We start from the raw sequence: 20295 nt of genomic DNA, 5'->3' as shown, positions 1-20295 counted from the left end.
GGATGACGGCTCTGAAGCCAGCATGTTAAAGCTCCTTGTGTTTTTTTTTTTATATTGACAGTCAGCTCCCTGTCCTCCATCAACCTTGTGTCTGGTTTGTTCTTCAAGCTCAAATAGACGATTAGCTCCAGCCTCTTTTTGTTGTTCACAAGCTCGTAGACACAACGTCTGGATCCTGAATCCTTGAATCCTTGGATGAAAGTACAGCTGAAAGTGATTCCTCCACTGTCTGTGTTGTTCCCCCACAAATCAGAAGGAATTTGTAGCGGAGGAAACGCCGAGCATTGTGGGAAATCCCAGTTTAAAGCACCTGCCAGCGTCGCCTTCATACAGGGACGCTGACCCTGACCTCTGACCTCGGCGTGCAGCGGATAAACGATATCTCATTTCCCCCCTATCCCGTGTCTCTCTCTCTCCGTCGCCACTGTTTTCCTTCGCAACTGTAGTTTCCACCCTCTTTGATGTGGGAGGAAGGCGTGCGCTGGCACTTTTAAAAAAAACAACCTCTTAAATATTTTCTTTGGCTGGCAGCGCCGTGGCCTGAGGTCCCACACCCTTCCCTCCCTCCCTCCCTTCCTCTCTTCCTCTCTTCCTCTTCTAACAGCTGGGCGGCCTTCTGTCTGCGCCGCTGTCATAATCGCTGGTGATTTCCTATCGGGGGAGGGGGGGGGGATATATAACACCTCTGTGTCAGGGGTTGTCTTGCGCTTGCTTAGAGTCGTGAGGATCATGTTCCAGTATCTGTGTGAGTGCAGTTGATGGATTTCCAAAACGTCAACGTGCTCTCAAATCACATCACTCATTTTTGACACACTGTTCTCTTCTCTCGGGGGGGTCTGCTGGGATCATAACAGTTTCTCGTGTGTGTGTGTCCATCACAGTCCTTCCAGAGCTCTGTGGGCAAGGACGAGGCGTTCCCAGAGTCGGTCCAGAACCTGATCTCGTCCAGCTACGACCCGGTCCACAAGTTCCACCAGGGATTCCTCAAAGAGGTGGAGCAGCGGCTGGCTCAGTGGTCAGTGCCCATTCACTCCCATGATCTGTATTTGAGCCCGTGCAGCCAATCCTGCTGAATTCTCTTGAACTATAATAACTTGATGTAATTATGAATTAAAAATATCCACACGAAACCGCCCCGGGAAATATCAGGATAATGTTCGGACTTCAGTGCACGTCTGAAGGCATCTTATGTTAAAGTTGAAATGTCTGGAAATGCTTATTTTAGATATTTTACTAGTAAAAAAGAAAGTGGGGGGAAAAAGAATGAATCAAATTTGTTTTTAAACCAGATTAGTTCTGTACAGTTTGCTTTTTGCCGACTGAATGGAAGGAGGAGAAATTAGAGTTTTGAGTTTAATACGTCTAAGTCGCATGCCATTAACACCGTGTGCCGTTTTTTTATTCAGATTTAGTCAACGATATGAGGTGGAGCTCAAGTTTTAGTTTGTGACGTCACTGCATGGGAACCAGTGCACACACACACACACACACACTCATGGCCGCCCTCATCTCCTCCTGTGGGAATCTGTGCCGTGTTATTTTACTTAATGACAGACAGGAGGACAAACCGTGCGTTTGGAGCCGGACCAAGGTCCTCTGGGGAAAGATGAATGGGGTGATGGGGAATTTAGACATTTTCCAGTCCTGTGTGAGGAACTTTGCTCTGACCTGACACCTACTGGTCGATACGTGCTACTGCAATATTGTCTTTTTGTCTTTCTCACAGGGAGGGTCGCTCCAACGCCCACATTAAGGGAGACTATCAGCGGATCGGTGATGTTCTACTGAAGAACATTCAGGGTCTGAGGGTAACTGTCTCCCTTACACTTAATCCAGTCATTGTGTGTATGATATCAGGTGATTTTAAAATGTTTCCATATCGTTAAACTCTCTCTCGTCTCTTTTGCATGTGCAGCAGTTGACCGTTCACCTCCAGAAACATTCCGAGTGTCTGGTTGAACTGGAACGAGCCTGCAGGTGAGGGAACTAAAGTCTAAATCATGCTAACGTTACTGGCTGGTGTAAAGGAGCAGCAGGAAACGAATGCATCAGACGTTTGTGTTAAATTCTACATTTAAAGAGAGGTTGTGTTTCTTGTTTTGAGACTTCTAATAACGAGAATTAAGATTCAGAATGTAAAGCAGTAAGAAACACATTTCTACTTCATCCTCACAGTCTTTGAGATCCTCATTTGCTTTGCATGAGGGGAAATAAAAGAAGAAAGAGATTTATTACCCGAACTTTATCCCCAAAATAACCTCAGGTCCAGTCGGAAGGTGGAGACTCTGTGTCGAGACTTTGAGCAGCAGCGGGTTTGCTACCTGCCCTTCAACATCTTCCTGCTGCGACCGCTCCATCGCCTGCTGCACTACAAGCTCATCCTGGAGCGGCTCTGCAAGCACTACCCCCCCACGCACGACGACTTCAGGGACTCTCGAGGTGAGGAGACAAGAGGAGGAGGAGGAAGAGGAGGATGCTTTTCTGTTTTTTCCCCCTCTCACCATCTCTTCCTCTTCCCTCAGCGGGCCTGGCGGACATCACTGAGATGGTGCTGCAGCTTCAAGGCACCATGATGAAGATGGAGAACTTCCAGAAGCTCCTGGAGCTGAAGAAAGACCTGACCGGCATCGACAACCTCGCCATCCGCGGCAGGGTTCGGCCTTTTTACATTTATTTGTATTATTATATAGACCTGCAATCATTTGATCCTGTGGGAAAGTGACTCATCCCGCTGATTTCTGCAACTCTGATGTTTTTTCTCCTGCGCCTCTTCCAGGAGTTCATCAGGCTCGGCTGCCTCAGCAAGCTCTCGGGGAAAGGTCTCCAGCAGAGGATGTTCTTCCTGGTATGACCATACAGCTGCTTCTCCGAGTAGATTTAAAACCGATGATGGCAAACAAGATGCAACTGACACCTCTTTCCTTCCTTCCTCTTGTCGCCCCCCCCCCAGTTCAGTGACTCCCTGGTGTACACCAGTCGAGGGACGACCCCGGTCAATCAGTTCAAAGTTCACGGCCAGCTGCCCCTTTATGGCATGACGGTATGATCTTCTTTCTTTTCTGCTGAAATATATATCGTCAAGAGTTATTTTGAATAAGTCTCAAGTAGCATTTGAGTGTGTGACTGTGAGTTGTGTGCGTGTTTCTGCAGATCAGGGAGAGTGAGGAGGAGTGGGGGGTCCCTCATTCCTTCACCTTGTTCGGACAGCGCCAGTCAGTGGTGGTGGCGGCCAGGTACACAAACGCACACACAAACACACACACACACACTTTATCATAGAACAAAGATACATTTTTACCGAAGAGTTAAATATACACCACTCATCCAATATGTAAGAGAAAGAGAAAGAAAAGAAAATGGCTGAAGACTTGAGCGGAGCATTTCTCATGAAAGCATTTTTAGAATGAATAGAAACCATGTTCAGTTTAATTCAGGTCAGTCTCATTAAAAATGAATCCCTCCTCCACACTTTGTTTGTCCTCTAATGAAATTGAACTGTGTGACCTAGTTTCCATTCAGGCACTCGAGCCCTGATGAGGAGATTTCACTGCTCAGCACCGACTTTATCAGTTTTCCTCACGCGCTCTCTCTTCCTTGGTTTTATCCATTCGTAATGCCACAGAGTGCAGATGAAGAATAAATAAGAAACGTGTGTGATCTCTGTGCACGTTTTTCCGCCTGCAGCTGTGCGTCGGAGATGGAGCGCTGGGTGGAGGACATCAGGATGGCGATCGACCTCGCCGAGCAGAGCAGCAGCCCCAGCGATGACCTGCTCTGCACGAGCCTCACCGACAACAGTAAGTCCCGACCCGGTGAAGCATCAAACCCCAAAACACACACACACACACACACACACATTATGTCATTGTCGAGGCGCAACCGGGCAGTCGGGGACGAGCTGTCGCGGTTTCTGGAAATGTCCCAGAAGACATCATGTGACACAGGGACGTCAGCTGGGACCTGTTCTCTTTACCGACTGAGTATTAGCCCCCTTCCAGGGAAGCACTGACCTTTACCCGCAGGGAAAATGGCACAATTCCCACAATTCCACACTGCGGCTTTCAGCGCCACATGAAACCCGAACTGTCACAGGTGGTCTTTCATCACCTGTCTCCCGGCTCGGAGAGGCCCCCGCCTGGTGACCTTCGGTTCGACGCCTCATATTGTCAAACATTTAAAGAGTATTAACTTACCAGGGACAGCAAAAGGGTGATTTTTTTTTTGTGTCTCTCTCTCTCTTCTTTTATGTTCAGACTGTATTGAAATTGCTTTGATCACTCTTTTGTCTCAGCTCTCAGACACAGCATTATGTGTTGCTTTAGGTTCCTTGGGGAAAATGAGGGGCGCTTGTTTTGATGTCCAATATTAAAATGCAGCATAATCACTGTGAAACAAATCATCAATCAAATGAAATTCTATTGGTGTGAATCAAAGTTTTTATTTGTAAATCGTGCAGCCCTACTGTGTTTGAATTTAATGTCTTTTATTTATATTTAACAGTTTTATGAACATCTTACTAATGTCGGGAGCTGAATCATAATAATCATTTATCTTATGATTATTAATAAATCATTATTAGACATAGGATTAAAAGTCAGGAAATGAAGGGATCAATTCTTTGCATGCAGCTTTATATACTTTAAAAATATGTTAATGAGCAAAATTCTTCCCCGAACAACAAGCAAGGAAATAAATCATCTGTAATGTATTCATATTCATTTATTCATCCTTTTAACATTAGATATAGTTAAAATAGTGTTTGTCACCATTATATAATGTGAAAGGTTCAATATTTTAACTTAAGGTGGAACAGTCATGGGCTTTCATTTCATTTAAAAGATGAACCCCCGTGATGATTACATTAGATCATCGTGTTTGACCTCTCTTGACCTCTCTCGTCCCGCAGAGCTGTCAGAGGAGGGCGTGGCCGACCAGGAGTCGGAGGAGGAGCTCTGCGGCTCGCGCTCGTCCCTGGAGCGCCAGGGTCACCGCGGCAACACCACCGTGCACGTCTGCTGGCACCGCAACACCAGCGTGTCCATGGTGGACTTCAGCGTCGCCGTGGAGGTACGGTGCTGGGCGCTCTGTGTCCCCTGGTCGTCCCCTCCCCCCCCTTGCATCACACTTCCTGTCCTGTCCACTGATCTGTCCAGTGTGAAGTGCCTGTGGTGTCTCTCTCTTCTCCTCCTGTCTTATGTCAACATCCTGTCTTTCCTCCACCTCTCCGTGTCCATCCATCTCCTCCGCCCTCTTGTCTTTCTGTCTCTCCGTCTTCCATTCCCCTGCCCGTGCTGAAGGGGGCAGTAGTGCGGCCGGTGAGTCGATGAGGCCCCTCAGCAGACACCAGGGGCCCTTGTCTCTCTCTTGCGCTCTGTGATTTGCTGGTAACAGGAATCACAACCTGCCCTTTAGGGACACCTGCTGGAATAGAGAGGTATCGCAAGAGCCAACGAAATATATAAAATTGTCAAATTTGTTGCACAAACCCCGGTAACACAACTATTGGATGTTAATTTCTTACTGGCCCAAAGAAATAAAAACATAAAATAGATCCTGTTATCATTTCTGTTTGGGGATTATTTTTTCTGTTGTCCTTTGTTAGTGTGTGTGTGTCTTTTTCCCTCAAATTCTTCTTCGAGACTTCAAATTGACTCGGTCAATTGACTTTACTCAACTGTAAAATGAGGGGGTTATTGTAAACTAACCCTAACCCTATTTAAATAGGGTTAGGATCTCAATATTTGTGTCAGGGTTCTTCAGGCTCCTCTTCTTTATCTTTTTCCCATCCGTTGAAATGCTGTAATAAAATCAGCGCTGTCTATATTTCCTTTCATCGTGTTTTATTATTCTTTCTGTCGTCTTCTGTGCCTCCAGAACCAGCTGTCAGGCAACCTGCTGAGGAAGTTCAAGAACAGCAACGGCTGGCAGAAGCTCTGGGTGGTCTTCACCAACTTCAGCCTCTTCTTCTACAAGTCGCATCAGGTTAGAGACGGTTAGAGGAACGAGCTGGAGATTATGCAGTTATCAAGCTGTGGCGATGAGTTAACCTGTTCCTGTCCTGCAGGATGACTACCCGCTGGCCAGCCTCCCTCTGCTGGGCTACTCCGTCACTGTCCCGGCCGAGTCGGAGAACATCCACAAAGATTACGTCTTCAAGCTCCACTTCAAGTCCCACGTCTACTACTTCCGATCAGAGAGCGAGTACACCTTTGAAAGGTACAGCCCCTTTGGACCTTCAGATAAAAGACAAAGAGATAAAGTAGCTTTATTGTCAATTTCTTCACATGTTCAAGACATACAAGGAATCGATAGGACGTTTCCCACTCTCCCACGGTGAAACATATAAAGTGCACAGGCACAACAGATAAGACAAGACAATTCCTAATACTAAGTAAACATATAGATTCAAGTACAGCAGAATAAGCTTGTCTAAAGTGTAAACGTAGTGATAAAAGTGCAAAAAGTACAAGAGACAGTTTGTTTGCAGAGTCCTGAGTGATTTTAGGGGGGGGGGGTTCAGCTTCCTGTCAGACTGGAGGATATGGCTGGGGAGAGTGAGGGGAGAGATTTAGCTTCCTGACAGCTTGGTGTATGAAGCCCTTCAGCCCTTCTGTTGAGACATTTCTGTCGAATATAGCTCAACATTTATATTAACATGCTATAATCTGTTTTAGTTTATTCTCTTTATTTGTTTTAATTGCGACTACTTAATTTAAAAAAGATATTTAGAACCCAGAACCAACAGAATAATACGTGAACATGAATAACAAAAATGTTAATAGACATGCGTGATGAGTTTGGTCCTGATGGACGTGACAATGGTTGTTTATCTGGATTTATCAACTGATGTAATCTGACCTCCAGGTGGATGGAGGTGATCCGCAGCGCCACCTGCTCCTCCAGCCACCCGCTGCCGAGCACCAGGAAGGAGCTTTACTGATGAACCGGCCCCTTCCTCTCTCCTCCTCCACCTCCTCGCTGCGATCAGCTAGAAGTCAGACGCCACAAACGCCCGAAAAGACACTTTCTCATATTCACAGAATCATGTCACAGTCGACACTAATCTTCACACCCACGTCGCTCCGAGGTCATCACTCAGAAACTTAATCACGTCATATCGTACAGTTTTTTTTTTTTCTTCGCCAAAAACTGCCAAACGCAAAGTCGTGCCTACGATGTTTTCCTTCCTGCTCTTTCATTTCTGTGCCGCCGAGTGACATTCACACACACATGGATTTAACTACATCCCTGTTTACAATACGGAGGATTTTACCCCTTAAGCGTTACCTTTTCACTCTGTGTAATATTTCCTTGGTGATTTTAAATATTCTCTATTTTCCTGTAGAGCAGCACATTTGTTGTAAGGTTTCAAACATGTACATAGAAAAGGCTTGAATAAGACCGGGAGGAAATGAACTGTGTGTGGGAATCTGTGTGTGCACGTGAACACACTCCATTGTTCATTATCCATCATTTTTATGAATTCAATGTGACGCCAGATTGGAAAACACCCGTCTCCACTTTTTGTACGAGTGACTTTTTGTACAGTACTTTGATACACTGTGAAATGTTCTTCTTCTTTTCCCGCGAGTTTAGTTTAAAAAGGCCGACTTGAGATTTCACTGGTTCGTTGCCAAAAACCTTCCCCTCCATGTTCCCCTACTTTTTCTTTTGTATTTTACTATTTTAAATAAAGTTGAGAAACGATTGTGTTCATAAATAAATTAGGAAAAAAGGGAGAACGTCCCAGAAAACAGATGTGTTTGGTTGTATTGTGGTGATTCATGAACAGAGCCTCGGTTGGAATTGCATTAGAACAACACATCACAAAGGAAAAAAGGATTTGAAGGAGAAATACTTACGTTTAAAAAGCAGAGCAGGGACAGATTTTTTTTTAACTTTGGCTTCTGTGGTGTTTTACAATTCATCCATTGAATGTTTTTGTCGTAGCGACTGAGAGAAGAATCAACCTGATCCATCCAGACCCTGGAGAATCTGGAGTGAACCCAATCTGTTAACATCCAGATTAAATACTTTACTTTGATGGTAAAAGGGTGGAGATGTTAAAAACACGTTTGACTGGTTCGTCTGGAAAACCTCACAGCAAAAGAAAACAAGCAAGGAAATGAATCTGTAATAATGTTAATGAAAACACAAGGATTGGCGTGTAATTATTTAATAAGTAGAACAGGAGAAACCGAACCGCAAAACATACAGAAGTATGAGGAATTTAAACTTTTAAGTATTAAAGATGACAGGATTCAAGTATTTGTGATAGGATAAATCTATATCAAGTGTGTTTTTCCAGTTAGAGAACATTCTGTAGGAGTTAAAATCTAAAGTTTCTAGTTAGATCATGAAAATGAAGACATCTCTGTCCAGCTGATGCTCCTCTCCTTCAGTCTCGATCTTCTCGGCTCACGTACTCCAGCCCGTGACTTCCAAGCGAGTCGTAGCTGTCGTAGGTGGGCAGCGAGAGCCAGTCCGGCTGATACGAGGTGGTGCTGTACATCCCCACCTCGGTCATGCTGCCCGGCGCCCCCTCCTCGCCCTCTGCCCGCCTCGCCCACTCCGTCACCTCCACCTGGACCAGAGTGCGCTGGTACATGGAGGGGACGGTCTCGAAGTCGTCCAGGAACCGCAGCATCTTGTCGTCCACCTCGTAGATCTCCCCGTGGACCCGGTGACCGCGGCCGGGCAGGTTGAGGAGGAAAGGGATGTTGAGCTTGCCGGCGATGACGAGCGGGTACCTCTCGGCGGTGAGGGCCGAGGCGACGAACTCGGTTTTCCCGTTGGCGGCGTCGAACATGCGGTGGTAGTTGGGCTGCCCTTTCTTCAGGGTGCCGTAGACGAAGACGCGGGTCATGAGGGCGCGGGAGAAGAGACCCAGCTGGAATATAAAGGGAACACAAACATTTTAACACAACTTGTGCAGGCGGTGGGGGTGCAGACACACACGAATGAAATGGAGAAAATAAAGGAAAACAAACAAAAGCACTGAGGTGAGAATAAACATTTTTAGCCGTTTAAATAAAGAGACATACACGTGATGGGACTTTACATAGAGAGTCCATGTCCTGGACTTTGTTACTGGAAAGTTAATCTGTGAGTGTGTAATAGTTGTTGGGGGGGGGGGGTGGAATCACACACAAACATTTGAGTACAGTTGTGAATACAGCAGAGTTTTAAAGTTAAATACAATTCTAAGAACCGGAAAACAACAGTACTTCCTCTGTATTTCAGAGTAAAGTGCACTATATCAGTGGTTTATCATAGTTATTGATGCGTTAAAGTGATTTTAATGTTGCAGGTGATCACGGTGGGTCTTACCTTTCTACTTGAAGTGTCCCCAGGGGACAATGTCCTCACCTTTAATACATTTACATGATAAAGTTATTATTTATTTTGTGTGGGTAGTCGATCTGAGAGTGAAAAATCTACGAGAACTACAGCCACGGGTTGACATGAGTGAATAAAGTATCAAGAGTAGATCTGTAAAAGAAGTACCTCGAATAATGCAGCTGTCAGCACTGGAAACCAGTCACCTACCACGAACACACACACTACACACTACACACACTGTACAAACTATAGGTATGACACAACACACATACCGCAGGAGTCGGATCAGAGTCGTGCTATCTGCAGGTCGCCGGCTGTGCAATGAGCTGCAGACAAAAAGAAAAGAGGAAGTAGAAGCGGACTCACGCACGCGCAGTTAAAGTCGAGCTAAGCAGGAGCGAAAATAAACAGGAGGGGGCGCCAAAGAGAAGAGGGACATCCAGAACACTGAATATTCTTCGTTTTCGTTTGTTTCTTCTTCTTCTCCGTTTTATTTTTTCTCTTTTTTTTCTTCTTCTTCTATTTCTTCTATTTCTTCTTCATCTCTCAGTACATATATATATTATTATATTATATAATGATAGCTCAAGTTATTATTGTTGTATTATTACATTTACTAAATGAAGGAGGGAGACCTGCTTTTGGGTTCAACCCAGGCTTTATAGCCATGATCCGGGTTTTTCCATACAGACATGGCGAGTGTTCTGAAAATAAATGGTGGGCTGAGTGCTCCTTTTAACACTAAGAGAGGGGTGAGTCAGGGCTGCTCTCTCTCTCTGGTATGTTGTACTCTCTGGCCATCGAGCCTCTGCTCCATAAGCTAATGAAGGTTTTAGAAGGTGTGTGTTTCCCCCAGTGCAGTGTATCTTTTAAATTATCTGTGTATGCAGATGATCTTATCGTACTTATGAATACACAATAAGACTTCGATATTTTATCTGACACTGTAAATAACTTTGGTTTTATATCTTCTGCAAAGGTGAACTGGGGGAAGAGCGAGGCTGAGATGGTTGGATGGAAGCTGGGGGATCAGCTCAGGCTGCCTGGAGGTCTGGCCTGGAAGAAAGGAGGACTCAAATACCTCGGAGTCTTCCTGGGAGATGAGACCCACATCAGGAAAGATTGTGACAATGTCCTACAGATCAAATGTCGATTAATAAAGTGGAAGTGGCTGTTGCCAAAGATAGGACATGAATGTGTATATATATTTGTTATTGTTATTATTATTGTCTGTAAAAAATACTTCATGAGTTAAATTACAAACAGCGGTTTTAATTTGAGAACTCACTCACACACACACACACACACACACACACACACACACACTCACACACGGAATCATGTGATTTGATTTCCAGTAACTACAGAGCGGAGGAGGAGCAGCCAGTGAAAGTGAAAGTGCTCAGACTTGTTCTAACTACAAGGAGCCGAAGAAGGAGACGTGAAGTCTGAGGCTGGTGAGTGTTCAGCAACATTTATATTATTCATTCATATTAGTTTACAGTCAGTGACTGTGTTTTTCACTGGATCCCCAGAGACAGATAAGAACAGCAGGTCTGGAACAAAGAGCCTTCAAAGGACTAATTAACAGAGTTAACTCACAGTTTCACTTTTCATCTTCATCTAATCTGTTCATCAAGTGTTTAATCACGTGTTTCAGGCACGTGCACAGATAGACCCCTAGTGGTGCTCAAGCACTGGCCCTTTTGCCACGGATGAGAAAGGTGCCCTTCTGCTGGAGCCCAATTTTTTTCTTCATTCATCAAAATTTAAGAATACAAATTACTCTCTCTGTCATCAATTCCCCCCAAATGTGTTTTGATATCTGACGGGGCATTTATTTGAGTTCTTGTGAGAATTTCGCCCCGACATACTCCGCGGCGCTCACAAAAGGACAGGGAACTGCAGCAAGCAGCTCAGGGTAGCAACTCTCTTTTATCTTGGATCAGGCCTTCAACTTGTAAAACAGATGAGGGAGAATCAGTAACCCTACCTGGTCCAGAGGAGCCCATCACATCACTAAACCTAACCCTAAAATATTATTTGGTTATTCAATATGGCCTTGTTTTATCTGTTTTTGCCTGTTATTCATTTATTTATTCAAATTGATCATTTGAGCTAGTTTGTTAACAAAAAGAAAAATATAAGTTGAAAATATCCTACTGTGTTTTTTATTTATTTATGATTATTATTTTTAATTTCATAAATAATTTTGGCGATGGGTGCCCTTTTTTGGGGGTTTGAGCACCTGCCCCCCAAAATGTCTGTGCACGTGCCTGACGTGTTTTCACAATCGTACGTTACAGCAGTGGTCACTATCTTGTCAACAGTCTTCACTGTCGAGGAACATGTGAGGAACATCGACATGCAGAGCAAGGTGCACACACACACAAACACACACACACACACATATATATATATTCTATAAAGTTCTGTAATTCCTTTCCAGCCTTTAGGACGTTAACATGTAGCAGAAAGGGGAAAACTAAAGGACAGAATGGCCCTTTACTCCTCAACAGGAAAAGGAGGGGCGAGGGAGATGATAAGTGGGACACACCTGTGAGCCAGAGAGGAGAGGGAGACTCAGCCAGAGGAAGCATGGAGTGGCAGCATGTGAAGTGAGAGTAACTGTAGGAAGGAGATCACAAAACAGATAAACTAGTTTCTGGAAAGTTTTTTCATTTTTTATCCTCAACCATGAGGCAAAAAAGCTGATCCCTGGAGCCTGAAGTGGATGTAAACACCCATCTAATCTGCTCAGATTGGAATAGGATTCCCTCTGTCCTGGATGAACCAAACCAGCTAAGTCTCCCTATAGAAACACTCCTGGCTCACCGAGTTCTCTTTGCCTCTGGAAAATTCACCCCTCATCTAACCTCTACCTGGAGATTAGAGGCCCATCAAAAATAACACACATTTCCCTTACTTTACCTTTTCATTGGACCCTAACTCCCCTCTCCAACCACCACACACACACACACACACACACACAAACTCACACTTGAACTGAACTCGAAACTATACTCATTATGAATTCTTAATGGAAGCTTCTTTCATATGTTTATTGAATGGACGGTTAATTGTTCTTATTAGGGCCCGAGCACCGAATGGTGAGAGGCCCTATTGAATCTGTAAGGATTTTTATTATTATTATTATTATTATTATTATTATTATTATTATTTCCCTTTGGGGGGCTTTTTCAGGGTCTAGACATGCTCAAAAAGTTATGAAACTTTGCAGGAAATTCAAGGTCTGCGGATATTTTAGTATTCTGGAGTAATTGGAATTGGGCGTGGCAAAATGGCTCTACAGCGCCCCCTGGAACCAGCCCCTAGGTTTCCACATAACGGATTTTCATCAAAATCTGGATATAGGTGTATCGTGACCAGTCATGAAAAAAAGTCTCATGGAGCATTATGAAAAACGCAACAGGAAGTCCGCCATTTTGCTTTTAGTGGCCATTTTGGCAATATCCCACATTTTTACTTTTACGTACTTGTCCCAGGGCTTTCATCAGATCAACTTCAAATTCAGATGAGTGTCATCACAACAAGATGGAGATAAAAAATGATTGAGGGATTTTTTTTTTATCACACCGTGTGACCGTGGCATGGCGTTAAAAATTGGTTACACGCCATCAAAACACGGGCATCTGTATCTCGGACATACATGTTCCAATCAAGTCCAAACTAGACATGTAAGACAATAGTCCCCGCCTGATGACATCTATGCATAAATGATGACTTAAAACCGCAGCGCCCCCTGGTGGCAACAGGAAATGTCTTGTTTTTTGCTTGTCTTACACTTGGATGAATTTCTCCTCATCCACTGACCTCAACCATGTCAAACTGTATCAAATGGGTCCCAAGACATTGACAATGAAGACATAAGATTACCGTGACTTTTCGTCAAACGCCATATGAATGGCGTGGCATTAAAGTTCATCAACTCGCCGTGAAACACGAAATTGCTGTAACTTCAGTGTTCATGATTCTATCTCTCTCAAACTACATGTGTGTAACAACAGCCCCCCCCTGAAGATATTCATATGGTTTTAAGAAATGGGCGTGGCAAAAAAACTGACCAGCGCCCCCTATAGGGCAACCCCGGCACTACGATGGCCGACATTTATACAAATCTATCGGGACATGTGTCGTTTCATAACAAACAAAAAAATATCTTGGATAGGTATGCTTGACCAAACAGGGAGGCCGCCATTTTGGATTAAGTGGCCATTTTTTTTCCATATTCCACATTTTTACTTGATGCACTTGTCCCAGGGCTTTCATCAGATTAACTTCAAATTAAGATCAGTGCCATCACAACAAGATGGAGATAAAAAGTGATTAAGAGATTGACCTTTCGTCCCACCGTGTGACCGTGGCGTGGCGTCTTGAGTTTGATTAAACGCCATCAAAACACGAGGTTCTGTATCTCGGACATACATTGTCCAATCGAGTCCAAACTAGACATGTAAGACAAGGGTGCCATCCTGATGACATCTACACAGAAATTATGACTTGAAATTACAGCGCCCCCTGGTGGCTACAGGAAGTGACATGTTTTATACTTTGATGAACTGCTCCTGGCTGATTTACAATATACAGCTCAAATCAGATCAGTCAAGTCATTAGATCATGGTCAGAATTGTGACGTTTCCTCAAACCGTGTAAACATTGATGTGCGGCGAAGGATTTTCCTTCGCCAAAGGACACAATGTTATCATAACTCCACTGTGCATTGTCCTATCACTACAAAACTTCTGTCACATGGTCAGAGTCCAAGCCTGAACAGCTCTATGTGTCAATATTTCCTCAGTGTCATAGCGCCACCTACTGATTCGCCAGGGAACAGGAAGTACTTTGTTAATCCACTCTGCATTATCCAACCGGCTCCAAACTACTGACCTATGATCACAATACTGATCTGAACAGCTCCACATATAAATATTAGTTCAGGGTCAGAGCGCCACCTACTGATCAGTGTGAAAATTACATTGTGGTAAAATTTTCCAATTGACACGAAACTGCTCACGCTACATCAGAGCGGCTACTTGAACAGATCTATAAGTCTGTGTGTAATAATAGTGATGGCGCCACCTACTGGCAAACCTACTGCCGCAGAGCGCAAAACGCATGCAACGTGGAGAAGTGCATGCTCGATCGATGATGTGCGCTTAGTCATCGATCGCTCTCTCCACCGACCGCAACAGGCTTCAACGTGCGGGTGCTCGGGCCCGCAAGTGCTACAACGTAGCCCTAGTTTGGAAATGAATTTGTTTGCATTGATTACTGGATATTTTGGCCCAAAATTTGCTATTTGTCTGTTTATCAATCATAACTATTTGATTTGAGTGTTAACTTGATTGAATATATATTGATTAACTGATTTGATTGTTTGTGATGTCTTTTTCTTTGATGCCTTTTGTAGTTAGGTAAATAAGCTATCCGGGTTAACTACCATACCGGGAGATATTTCAATTTTTGACAGGTGAAGAAGCTCTGTCTGGCGCCCAACTCTTTTATTTTTTCAATTTAGAAAACCTACACTACAAACATGGTCTTGATGTTGAGTTTCCTTCTCTTAGTGGCAGGGGGTTGAAGGACACATAAACTTTTACAAGCTTGTATTAATTCACTTTAATGTAGTTGATTGGTTTGAGTGTAGATCAGGAAATGCTCAAGTTGCAAAAATACTTTTTTATTCAACATTTGATTTATAGTGTATATAAGTAGTCCTGTGTACTCAAATATATACCAGTACTACAAACTATGAAGCCGTGCATCAATTTAACAATAAAAACATTTAAATATAAATGAATTGATTCAGTCGACAGAAACACTGGAGTGCTTTTATTTGGAAATGGGTAGGCTGCAGGAAGTGTTGCAAATATTTTTGTTTGTGACGTTTTCAACAGATAAACATTGAAACTGGTTTGAAAGATCATTTCACTGTGTTCTGCTGTAAACTGAGCCCAGAATGAGAAGAAAATAGACTTGAATATCAAGAAGAGCAGCGTGGACTGAACCACAGCTGAGCCGCAGCCGGCCCGGTGTAACATGGGCGCGGCCATTTCGAGGAAAGTTGGACCCTCACACACAAAGTAAGAGACCTGCTACAATCATGTGAACCTCCAAACTGAATCCTCAGACAATTAACCAGTGAATGATGTGTTCTGAATAAAAACGTGTTTGTGTTTGCAGAGGTCAGGACCGCAGACTGAGAGCAGAGTCTCCAGGGTCCAGCTGTGTGTCTCTGAAGAGTGACGCGTCCATGAGATTTCCTCCAAACTTCAGTAATGAACCTGGACCCTCACACACAGAGTAAGACACTGTTTCTACTGTGAACTGCTCTGAAGATGATTTAGTTTCCTCTGGTGTGGCCCCTGCATTAGGACACAGCTTCCATTGAAGTTGGTGACTAATCTCTCAGAATCATTCAAAGAGCTCAGACCTTCACCAAGAACCAACAAGCTCCTTATGAAACCACTTTGAAATTCACTAGAGACCCATTTTTATTTGGATCTGCACCAAATTCCACACACTGCTAACCATCAGTCCTCTGAACATGTCTGTGAAGGAGGAAACCCCCCCGTGCTGGTTCACAGACCACAACCTTCCACCAAGTTTACTGGTAATCTGTCATTTTTTTATATTCACGAACCAACAAACCCGCAAACATACTGGGTGAAAACGAAACCTCCTTGACAGAAGTAATGACAACCTGTGATTGTGACATGTGAGTTATCAGCAAATGTCTTCACAGGGAGAGGAACAGGAGTTGTGTTTCTGAAGAGGAGCAGTCGTCCTGCTGTGCTTCGTGTCAGGACGTCCTGAAGGATCCAGTCTCCACCAGCTGTGGACACTGGTTCTGCAGACAGTGCATCACCTCATACTGGGACCAGTCTGGTTCTTCAGGAGACTCTGCCTGTCCCCAGTGTGGAAAAAGATCCAGAACAGGAGCTGGAGCTCAGACAGCCGGTCAGAGCAGCACTGTACATGTGTCTGCTGATGTCTTCACTTCTGACATCAGCACATGTTGTTTTATTTTTGTTCCTTCATACAGCATCAATATTTGACATCGTTAGAAAAGCACAAAGTTAAAAAGGTTTTATTTTCTGTAGTTTTTCTGTATCTGATGAAAACAATCAGCAGATTCTCAGATTCCCTTTCTCTGACATTGTTTCTTGTCTTTCAGCAGATTGTGGTCTGCAGGAGGTTTCAGATGAACATAAGCTCAGTCTGAGGAGGAGATGTGAACATGTGACTGAAGGAACTGATGAAACAGGAAGTAGAACCCTCCTCAACAGGATCTACACTGAGCTCTACATCACAGAGGGACAGAGTGAAGAGGTTAATACTCAACATGAGGTGAGGCAGCTTGAGACGGCTTCCAAGATGAAGAGCCTCCACGACACTCCCATCGAGTGCCACGACATCTTTAAAGCCTCCACTGACCAGCAGAGCAGCATCAGAGTCGTCCTGACCAACGGCGTCGCTGGCGTTGGGAAAACCTTCTTGGTGCAGAAGTTCACTCTGGACTGGGCAGAGGGTTTAGAAAACCAAGATGTGGGTCTGCTGACTGTGCTTTCGTTCAGGGAGCTGAACCTGGTGAAAGACCAGCAGCACAGTCTTCTCACGTTGCTCGGTGTTTTCCATCCAGCGTTACAGAAGCTCACGGCAGAGATGCTCGCTGTCTGTAAACCTTTGTTCATCTTTGACGGCCTGGATGAAAGCAGACTTTCTCTGGACTTCAACAACCGGAAGGTTTTGTCTGATGTCACACAGAGGTCATCAGTCAACGTGCTGCTGACAAACCTCATCCGGGGGAATCTGCTTCCCTCGGCTCTCGTCTGGATAACCTCCAGACCTGCGGCGGCCAATCAGATCCCTCCTACATGTGTTGACAGGGTAACAGAAGTACGAGGCTTCACTGACGCCCAGAAGGAGGAGTACTTCAGGAGGAGATCCAGGGATCACGAGCTGTGCAGCAGCATCATCTCACACATCAAGACGTCCAGGAGCCTCCACATCATGTGTCAAATCCCAGTCTTCTGCTGGATCAGTGCTACCGTTCTGGAGCACATGTTGACCACAGACCAGAGAGGAGAGCTGCCCAAGACCCTGACTGACCTGTACTCGCACTTCCTGCTGGTTCAGACAAAGAGGAAGAACAACAAGTACAATGAGGGACACGAGACGACTCTACAGCAGCTGACGGAGGCTGACAGGGACGTTCTTCTGAAGCTGGGGAGGCTGGCGCTTAAACATCTGGAGGAAGGAAACATCATGTTCTACCAAGAAGACCTGGAGTGGTGTGGTCTTAATGTCACCGAGGCCTCGGTGTACTCGGGAGTTTGTACTGAGATCTTCAGAAGAGAGTGTGTGATCTTCCAGAAATCAGTCTACTGTTTTGTTCATTTAAGCGTTCAGGAGTTTCTGGCTGCAGTCTACGTGTTCCACTGTTACACCCAGAGGAACACAGACGAGCTCAACAACTTCATGGGAACAGATGTGGACACAGACACTACCTTCTCCCTGGATGACCTCCTGAAGAGAACCATGAGGAAATCCCTTACCAGTACCAATGGTCATTTGGACCTGTTTGTTCGCTTCCTTCACGGCCTCAGTCTGGAGTCCAACCAGAGAGTCCTAGGAGGCCTGCTGGGTCGGACAGGGAACAATCCAAATATCATCCAGACAGTCATCAACAACCTGAAGAAGATGAAGAGTGATGACATTTCTCCCGACAGAAGCATCAACATCTTCCACTGTCTGACTGAGATGAACGACCACTCAGTTCATCAGCAGATGAAACAGTTCCTGACGTCAGAGAACAAATCAAAGAAGAAACTCTCTGAGATCCACTGCTCAGCTCTGGCCTACATGCTGCAGATGTCAGAGGAGGTTCTGGATGAGCTGGACCTGAAGAAGTTCAACACATCAGACCAGGGTCGACGGAGACTGATCCCAGCTGTGAGGAACTGCAGGAAGGCTGTGTGAGTCCAGACATCATCAATAATCAGTGGAGATGAGTCGTTCTTCAAATACAATCAGTGTTAAATGATTCTCATCATTTTGGGCGGCATGGTGTTGCAGTGGTCAACACTGTTAGTGCAGCCTTTCTGTTAGGAGGACGTTCTCCTGGTGTCTGCAGGGATTTCTCTGGGTCCTCCAGCTTCCTCCACAAACCCAAAGACATGTAGATCAGAGTTAGTTTGATGTGTGTGTGTAATTAAGTTTTTATTATTATATATACATATACATAATAATAATAATTTACATTCTCATTGTTCTCATGTACATATGAGAACAACCAGAGCAGATGTGGAGAGTGAAATCCAATGTGATCAGTGTGCTGGAGTTTGGAAATTCAGACATACGACCATGTGGGATGCAAGGGAGATTATTGTATATACTGTATATATATAGATATATAATATATATGAGCAAACAGCTAGCACAGTGTGAGGAGACGATCACTGAATAAGTGTTTTGGATGAGAATCACTGAAGAAGCAGGAAATATAGTTTATTCTTCTTTCTTGTTAAACAAAATTCCCACCCTTCGTTTGTACGCTTCCACCAACCAGGTACCCGATACTCTTGAGGTGTTTTTAACAAAAAGGGTATTTACCAGGGTGTGATCAAATGATCACGTTTTGTATTAATGTTGTGTTTTCTGATGACAGCTCTGAAGTCAGACCCGTCACATCTGAGAGAACTGGAACTGAGTGAAAACCAGCTGCAGGATTCAGGAGTGAAGCTGCTGTGTTCGGGACTGGAGAGTCCAAACTGTCGACTGGAGACTCTGAGGTCCTTAAATCCTTGTTCACTTTTCAGACATTCCCTCTTATTTGGTCATTATTTATTTAAAGTGTCTCAGTGCTGCTCTCTGTCCCTCAGTCATCTGTCGCTCAACCAGCCTGTCTGTCACGTCCACCTCATCAACTCCATTCACCTGCATTCACCTGCTCCTGATCATTAAGAAAGTGTCAGTAAATAACATGTGAAGTGAGGCCGAGCACTCGTCCTCCTCAGGTTTTCAAAATAAGACTAATTCTTATTAAAACACGTTCGACAGTTATAGAAACAAACAGGAAGTGACTGTCAGGAGCCATCCCTACTTTAAACAGTGTTTCATTACACAAACCTGCTCAGTGACCAAACACGCAGAGAAGAAGGAGATGAATGAAACAATGGTCCAACATGTCTGATGTGAGTCTGTGTTGACATGATGACGATCCACTACAACAGGAGGACACATTCAAATATGAATATTTCTTTATCCAGGTTTGAGAGCTGCAGTCTGTCGGAGATCAGCTGTTCTTCTCTGGCTTCAGCTCTGAGGTCAAACCCCTCTCATCTGAAAGAACTGGATCTGAGACACAGCAACCTGAAGGACTCAGCAGTGAAGGAGCTGTGTGGTTTTCTACTGAGTCCAACATGTCGACTGGAGACTCTGAGGTCAGTTCACTGACTGACTTTTGTAGATCTCATATCTATAAAACAGCATTTATACACAATTTATCTCATTTAATTATAATTTAACATAATTCCTCTTCACACATAACTTGAATCCATTCATTCATTAAGTGACATTTTAAATATTCAGCTACTTGTTAAAACACCGAGTTTAGTTCGGGATTTCATAATCTGATCTGCAGGACAGAGAACAGGTCCAAATAATCTATTTTTACTGAATCAGGACTCGTTTTTAGTCCAACATGTCTGATTCATATTTATCTTCCATGTTATGAGTCTGTGCTCACACGAATATGTGTCTGTTATTTTCACACATGAACTTAGTTTAATTTACAGTTAAGTTTTTTTTTTTTATCCAGGTTGAAGTACTGCAGTCTGTCAGGTATCAGCTGTTCTTCTCTGGCTTCAGCTCTGAGGTCAAACCCCTCTCATCTGAGAGAACTGGATCTGAGTAGAAACAACAGGCTAC

General features: G+C 44.2%; 3 protein-coding genes across 13 annotated transcripts in view; 2 read left to right on the top strand and 1 right to left on the bottom strand.

Moving 5' to 3' along the window:
- Positions 1 to 7758, top strand: part of LOC128430807 (FERM, ARHGEF and pleckstrin domain-containing protein 1) — a 42464-nt gene extending 34706 nt beyond the window's left edge. Inside the window, exons 15-27 of the mRNA XM_053416870.1 lie at positions 882 to 1015; positions 1727 to 1808; positions 1916 to 1977; positions 2264 to 2439; positions 2523 to 2653; positions 2777 to 2845; positions 2951 to 3040; positions 3151 to 3233; positions 3685 to 3797; positions 4907 to 5067; positions 5875 to 5982; positions 6065 to 6216; positions 6865 to 7758. Coding sequence (XP_053272845.1) covers positions 882 to 1015; positions 1727 to 1808; positions 1916 to 1977; positions 2264 to 2439; positions 2523 to 2653; positions 2777 to 2845; positions 2951 to 3040; positions 3151 to 3233; positions 3685 to 3797; positions 4907 to 5067; positions 5875 to 5982; positions 6065 to 6216; positions 6865 to 6940 — 1437 coding nt within the window. The 3' untranslated portion in view covers positions 6941 to 7758. The remainder of the gene's footprint in view (positions 1 to 881; positions 1016 to 1726; positions 1809 to 1915; positions 1978 to 2263; positions 2440 to 2522; positions 2654 to 2776; positions 2846 to 2950; positions 3041 to 3150; positions 3234 to 3684; positions 3798 to 4906; positions 5068 to 5874; positions 5983 to 6064; positions 6217 to 6864) is intronic.
- A 402-nt stretch (positions 7759 to 8160) lies between these two features.
- Positions 8161 to 9686, bottom strand: LOC128430805 (gamma-glutamylaminecyclotransferase B). 4 transcript variants are annotated; one of them, XM_053416867.1, is made up of 3 exons: positions 9615 to 9686; positions 9331 to 9369; positions 8161 to 8890 (listed from the first exon to the last, which is right to left on the bottom strand). In XM_053416867.1, exon 3 carries the CDS (start codon positions 8864 to 8866, stop codon positions 8399 to 8401), a length of 468 nt encoding a protein of 155 aa, XP_053272842.1. In that variant the 5' UTR covers positions 8867 to 8890; positions 9331 to 9369; positions 9615 to 9686; the 3' UTR covers positions 8161 to 8398. The 4 variants fall into 4 exon arrangements, with proteins under 4 accessions (XP_053272842.1, XP_053272843.1, XP_053272844.1 ...); XM_053416868.1 differs by having other exon boundaries at positions 9508 to 9673; XM_053416869.1 differs by lacking the exon at positions 9331 to 9369 and having other exon boundaries at positions 9615 to 9681.
- A 978-nt stretch (positions 9687 to 10664) lies between these two features.
- LOC128430803 (NLR family CARD domain-containing protein 3) lies at positions 10665 to 19737 on the top strand. 8 transcript variants are annotated; one of them, XM_053416860.1, is made up of 9 exons: positions 10722 to 10799; positions 11649 to 11719; positions 11862 to 11960; positions 15261 to 15446; positions 15547 to 15666; positions 16109 to 16323; positions 16541 to 18341; positions 19034 to 19157; positions 19635 to 19737. In XM_053416860.1, the coding sequence occupies exons 4-8, from the start codon at positions 15403 to 15405 to the stop codon at positions 19077 to 19079; spliced, it is 2226 nt and encodes a 741-aa protein (XP_053272835.1). In that variant the 5' UTR covers positions 10722 to 10799; positions 11649 to 11719; positions 11862 to 11960; positions 15261 to 15402; the 3' UTR covers positions 19080 to 19157; positions 19635 to 19737. The 8 variants fall into 8 exon arrangements, with proteins under 8 accessions (XP_053272834.1, XP_053272835.1, XP_053272839.1 ...); XM_053416862.1 differs by having other exon boundaries at positions 10728 to 10799; positions 11792 to 11960; XM_053416864.1 differs by lacking the exon at positions 11862 to 11960 and having other exon boundaries at positions 10724 to 10799; positions 16544 to 18341.
- Positions 19738 to 20295: the final 558 nt, after the last annotated feature.

The sequence above is a fragment of the Pleuronectes platessa genome, chromosome 24 (genome assembly GCF_947347685.1).
Source record: "Pleuronectes platessa chromosome 24, fPlePla1.1, whole genome shotgun sequence".
Classification (NCBI taxonomy): Eukaryota; Metazoa; Chordata; class Actinopteri; order Pleuronectiformes; family Pleuronectidae; genus Pleuronectes; species Pleuronectes platessa.
This window is presented reverse-complemented; position numbering and strand designations above follow the sequence as displayed.

Coding starts and splice junctions, on each gene's coding strand:
- LOC128430803 (XM_053416859.1), top strand. CDS start 15,403: ATGGGCGCGGCCATTTCGAGGAAAGTTGGACCCTCACACACAAA. Junction 15,667..16,108: donor CCTGGACCCTCACACACAGA/GTAAGACACTGT, acceptor ATGTCTTCACAG/GGAGAGGAACAGGAGTTGTG. Junction 16,324..16,540: donor AGCTGGAGCTCAGACAGCCG/GTCAGAGCAGCA, acceptor CTTGTCTTTCAG/CAGATTGTGGTCTGCAGGAG.
- LOC128430805 (XM_053416866.1), bottom strand. CDS start 9,074: ATGGACTCTCTATGTAAAGTCCCATCACGT. Junction 8,891..9,044: donor TATGTAAAGTCCCATCACGT/GTATGTCTCTTT, acceptor TTTATATTCCAG/CTGGGTCTCTTCTCCCGCGC.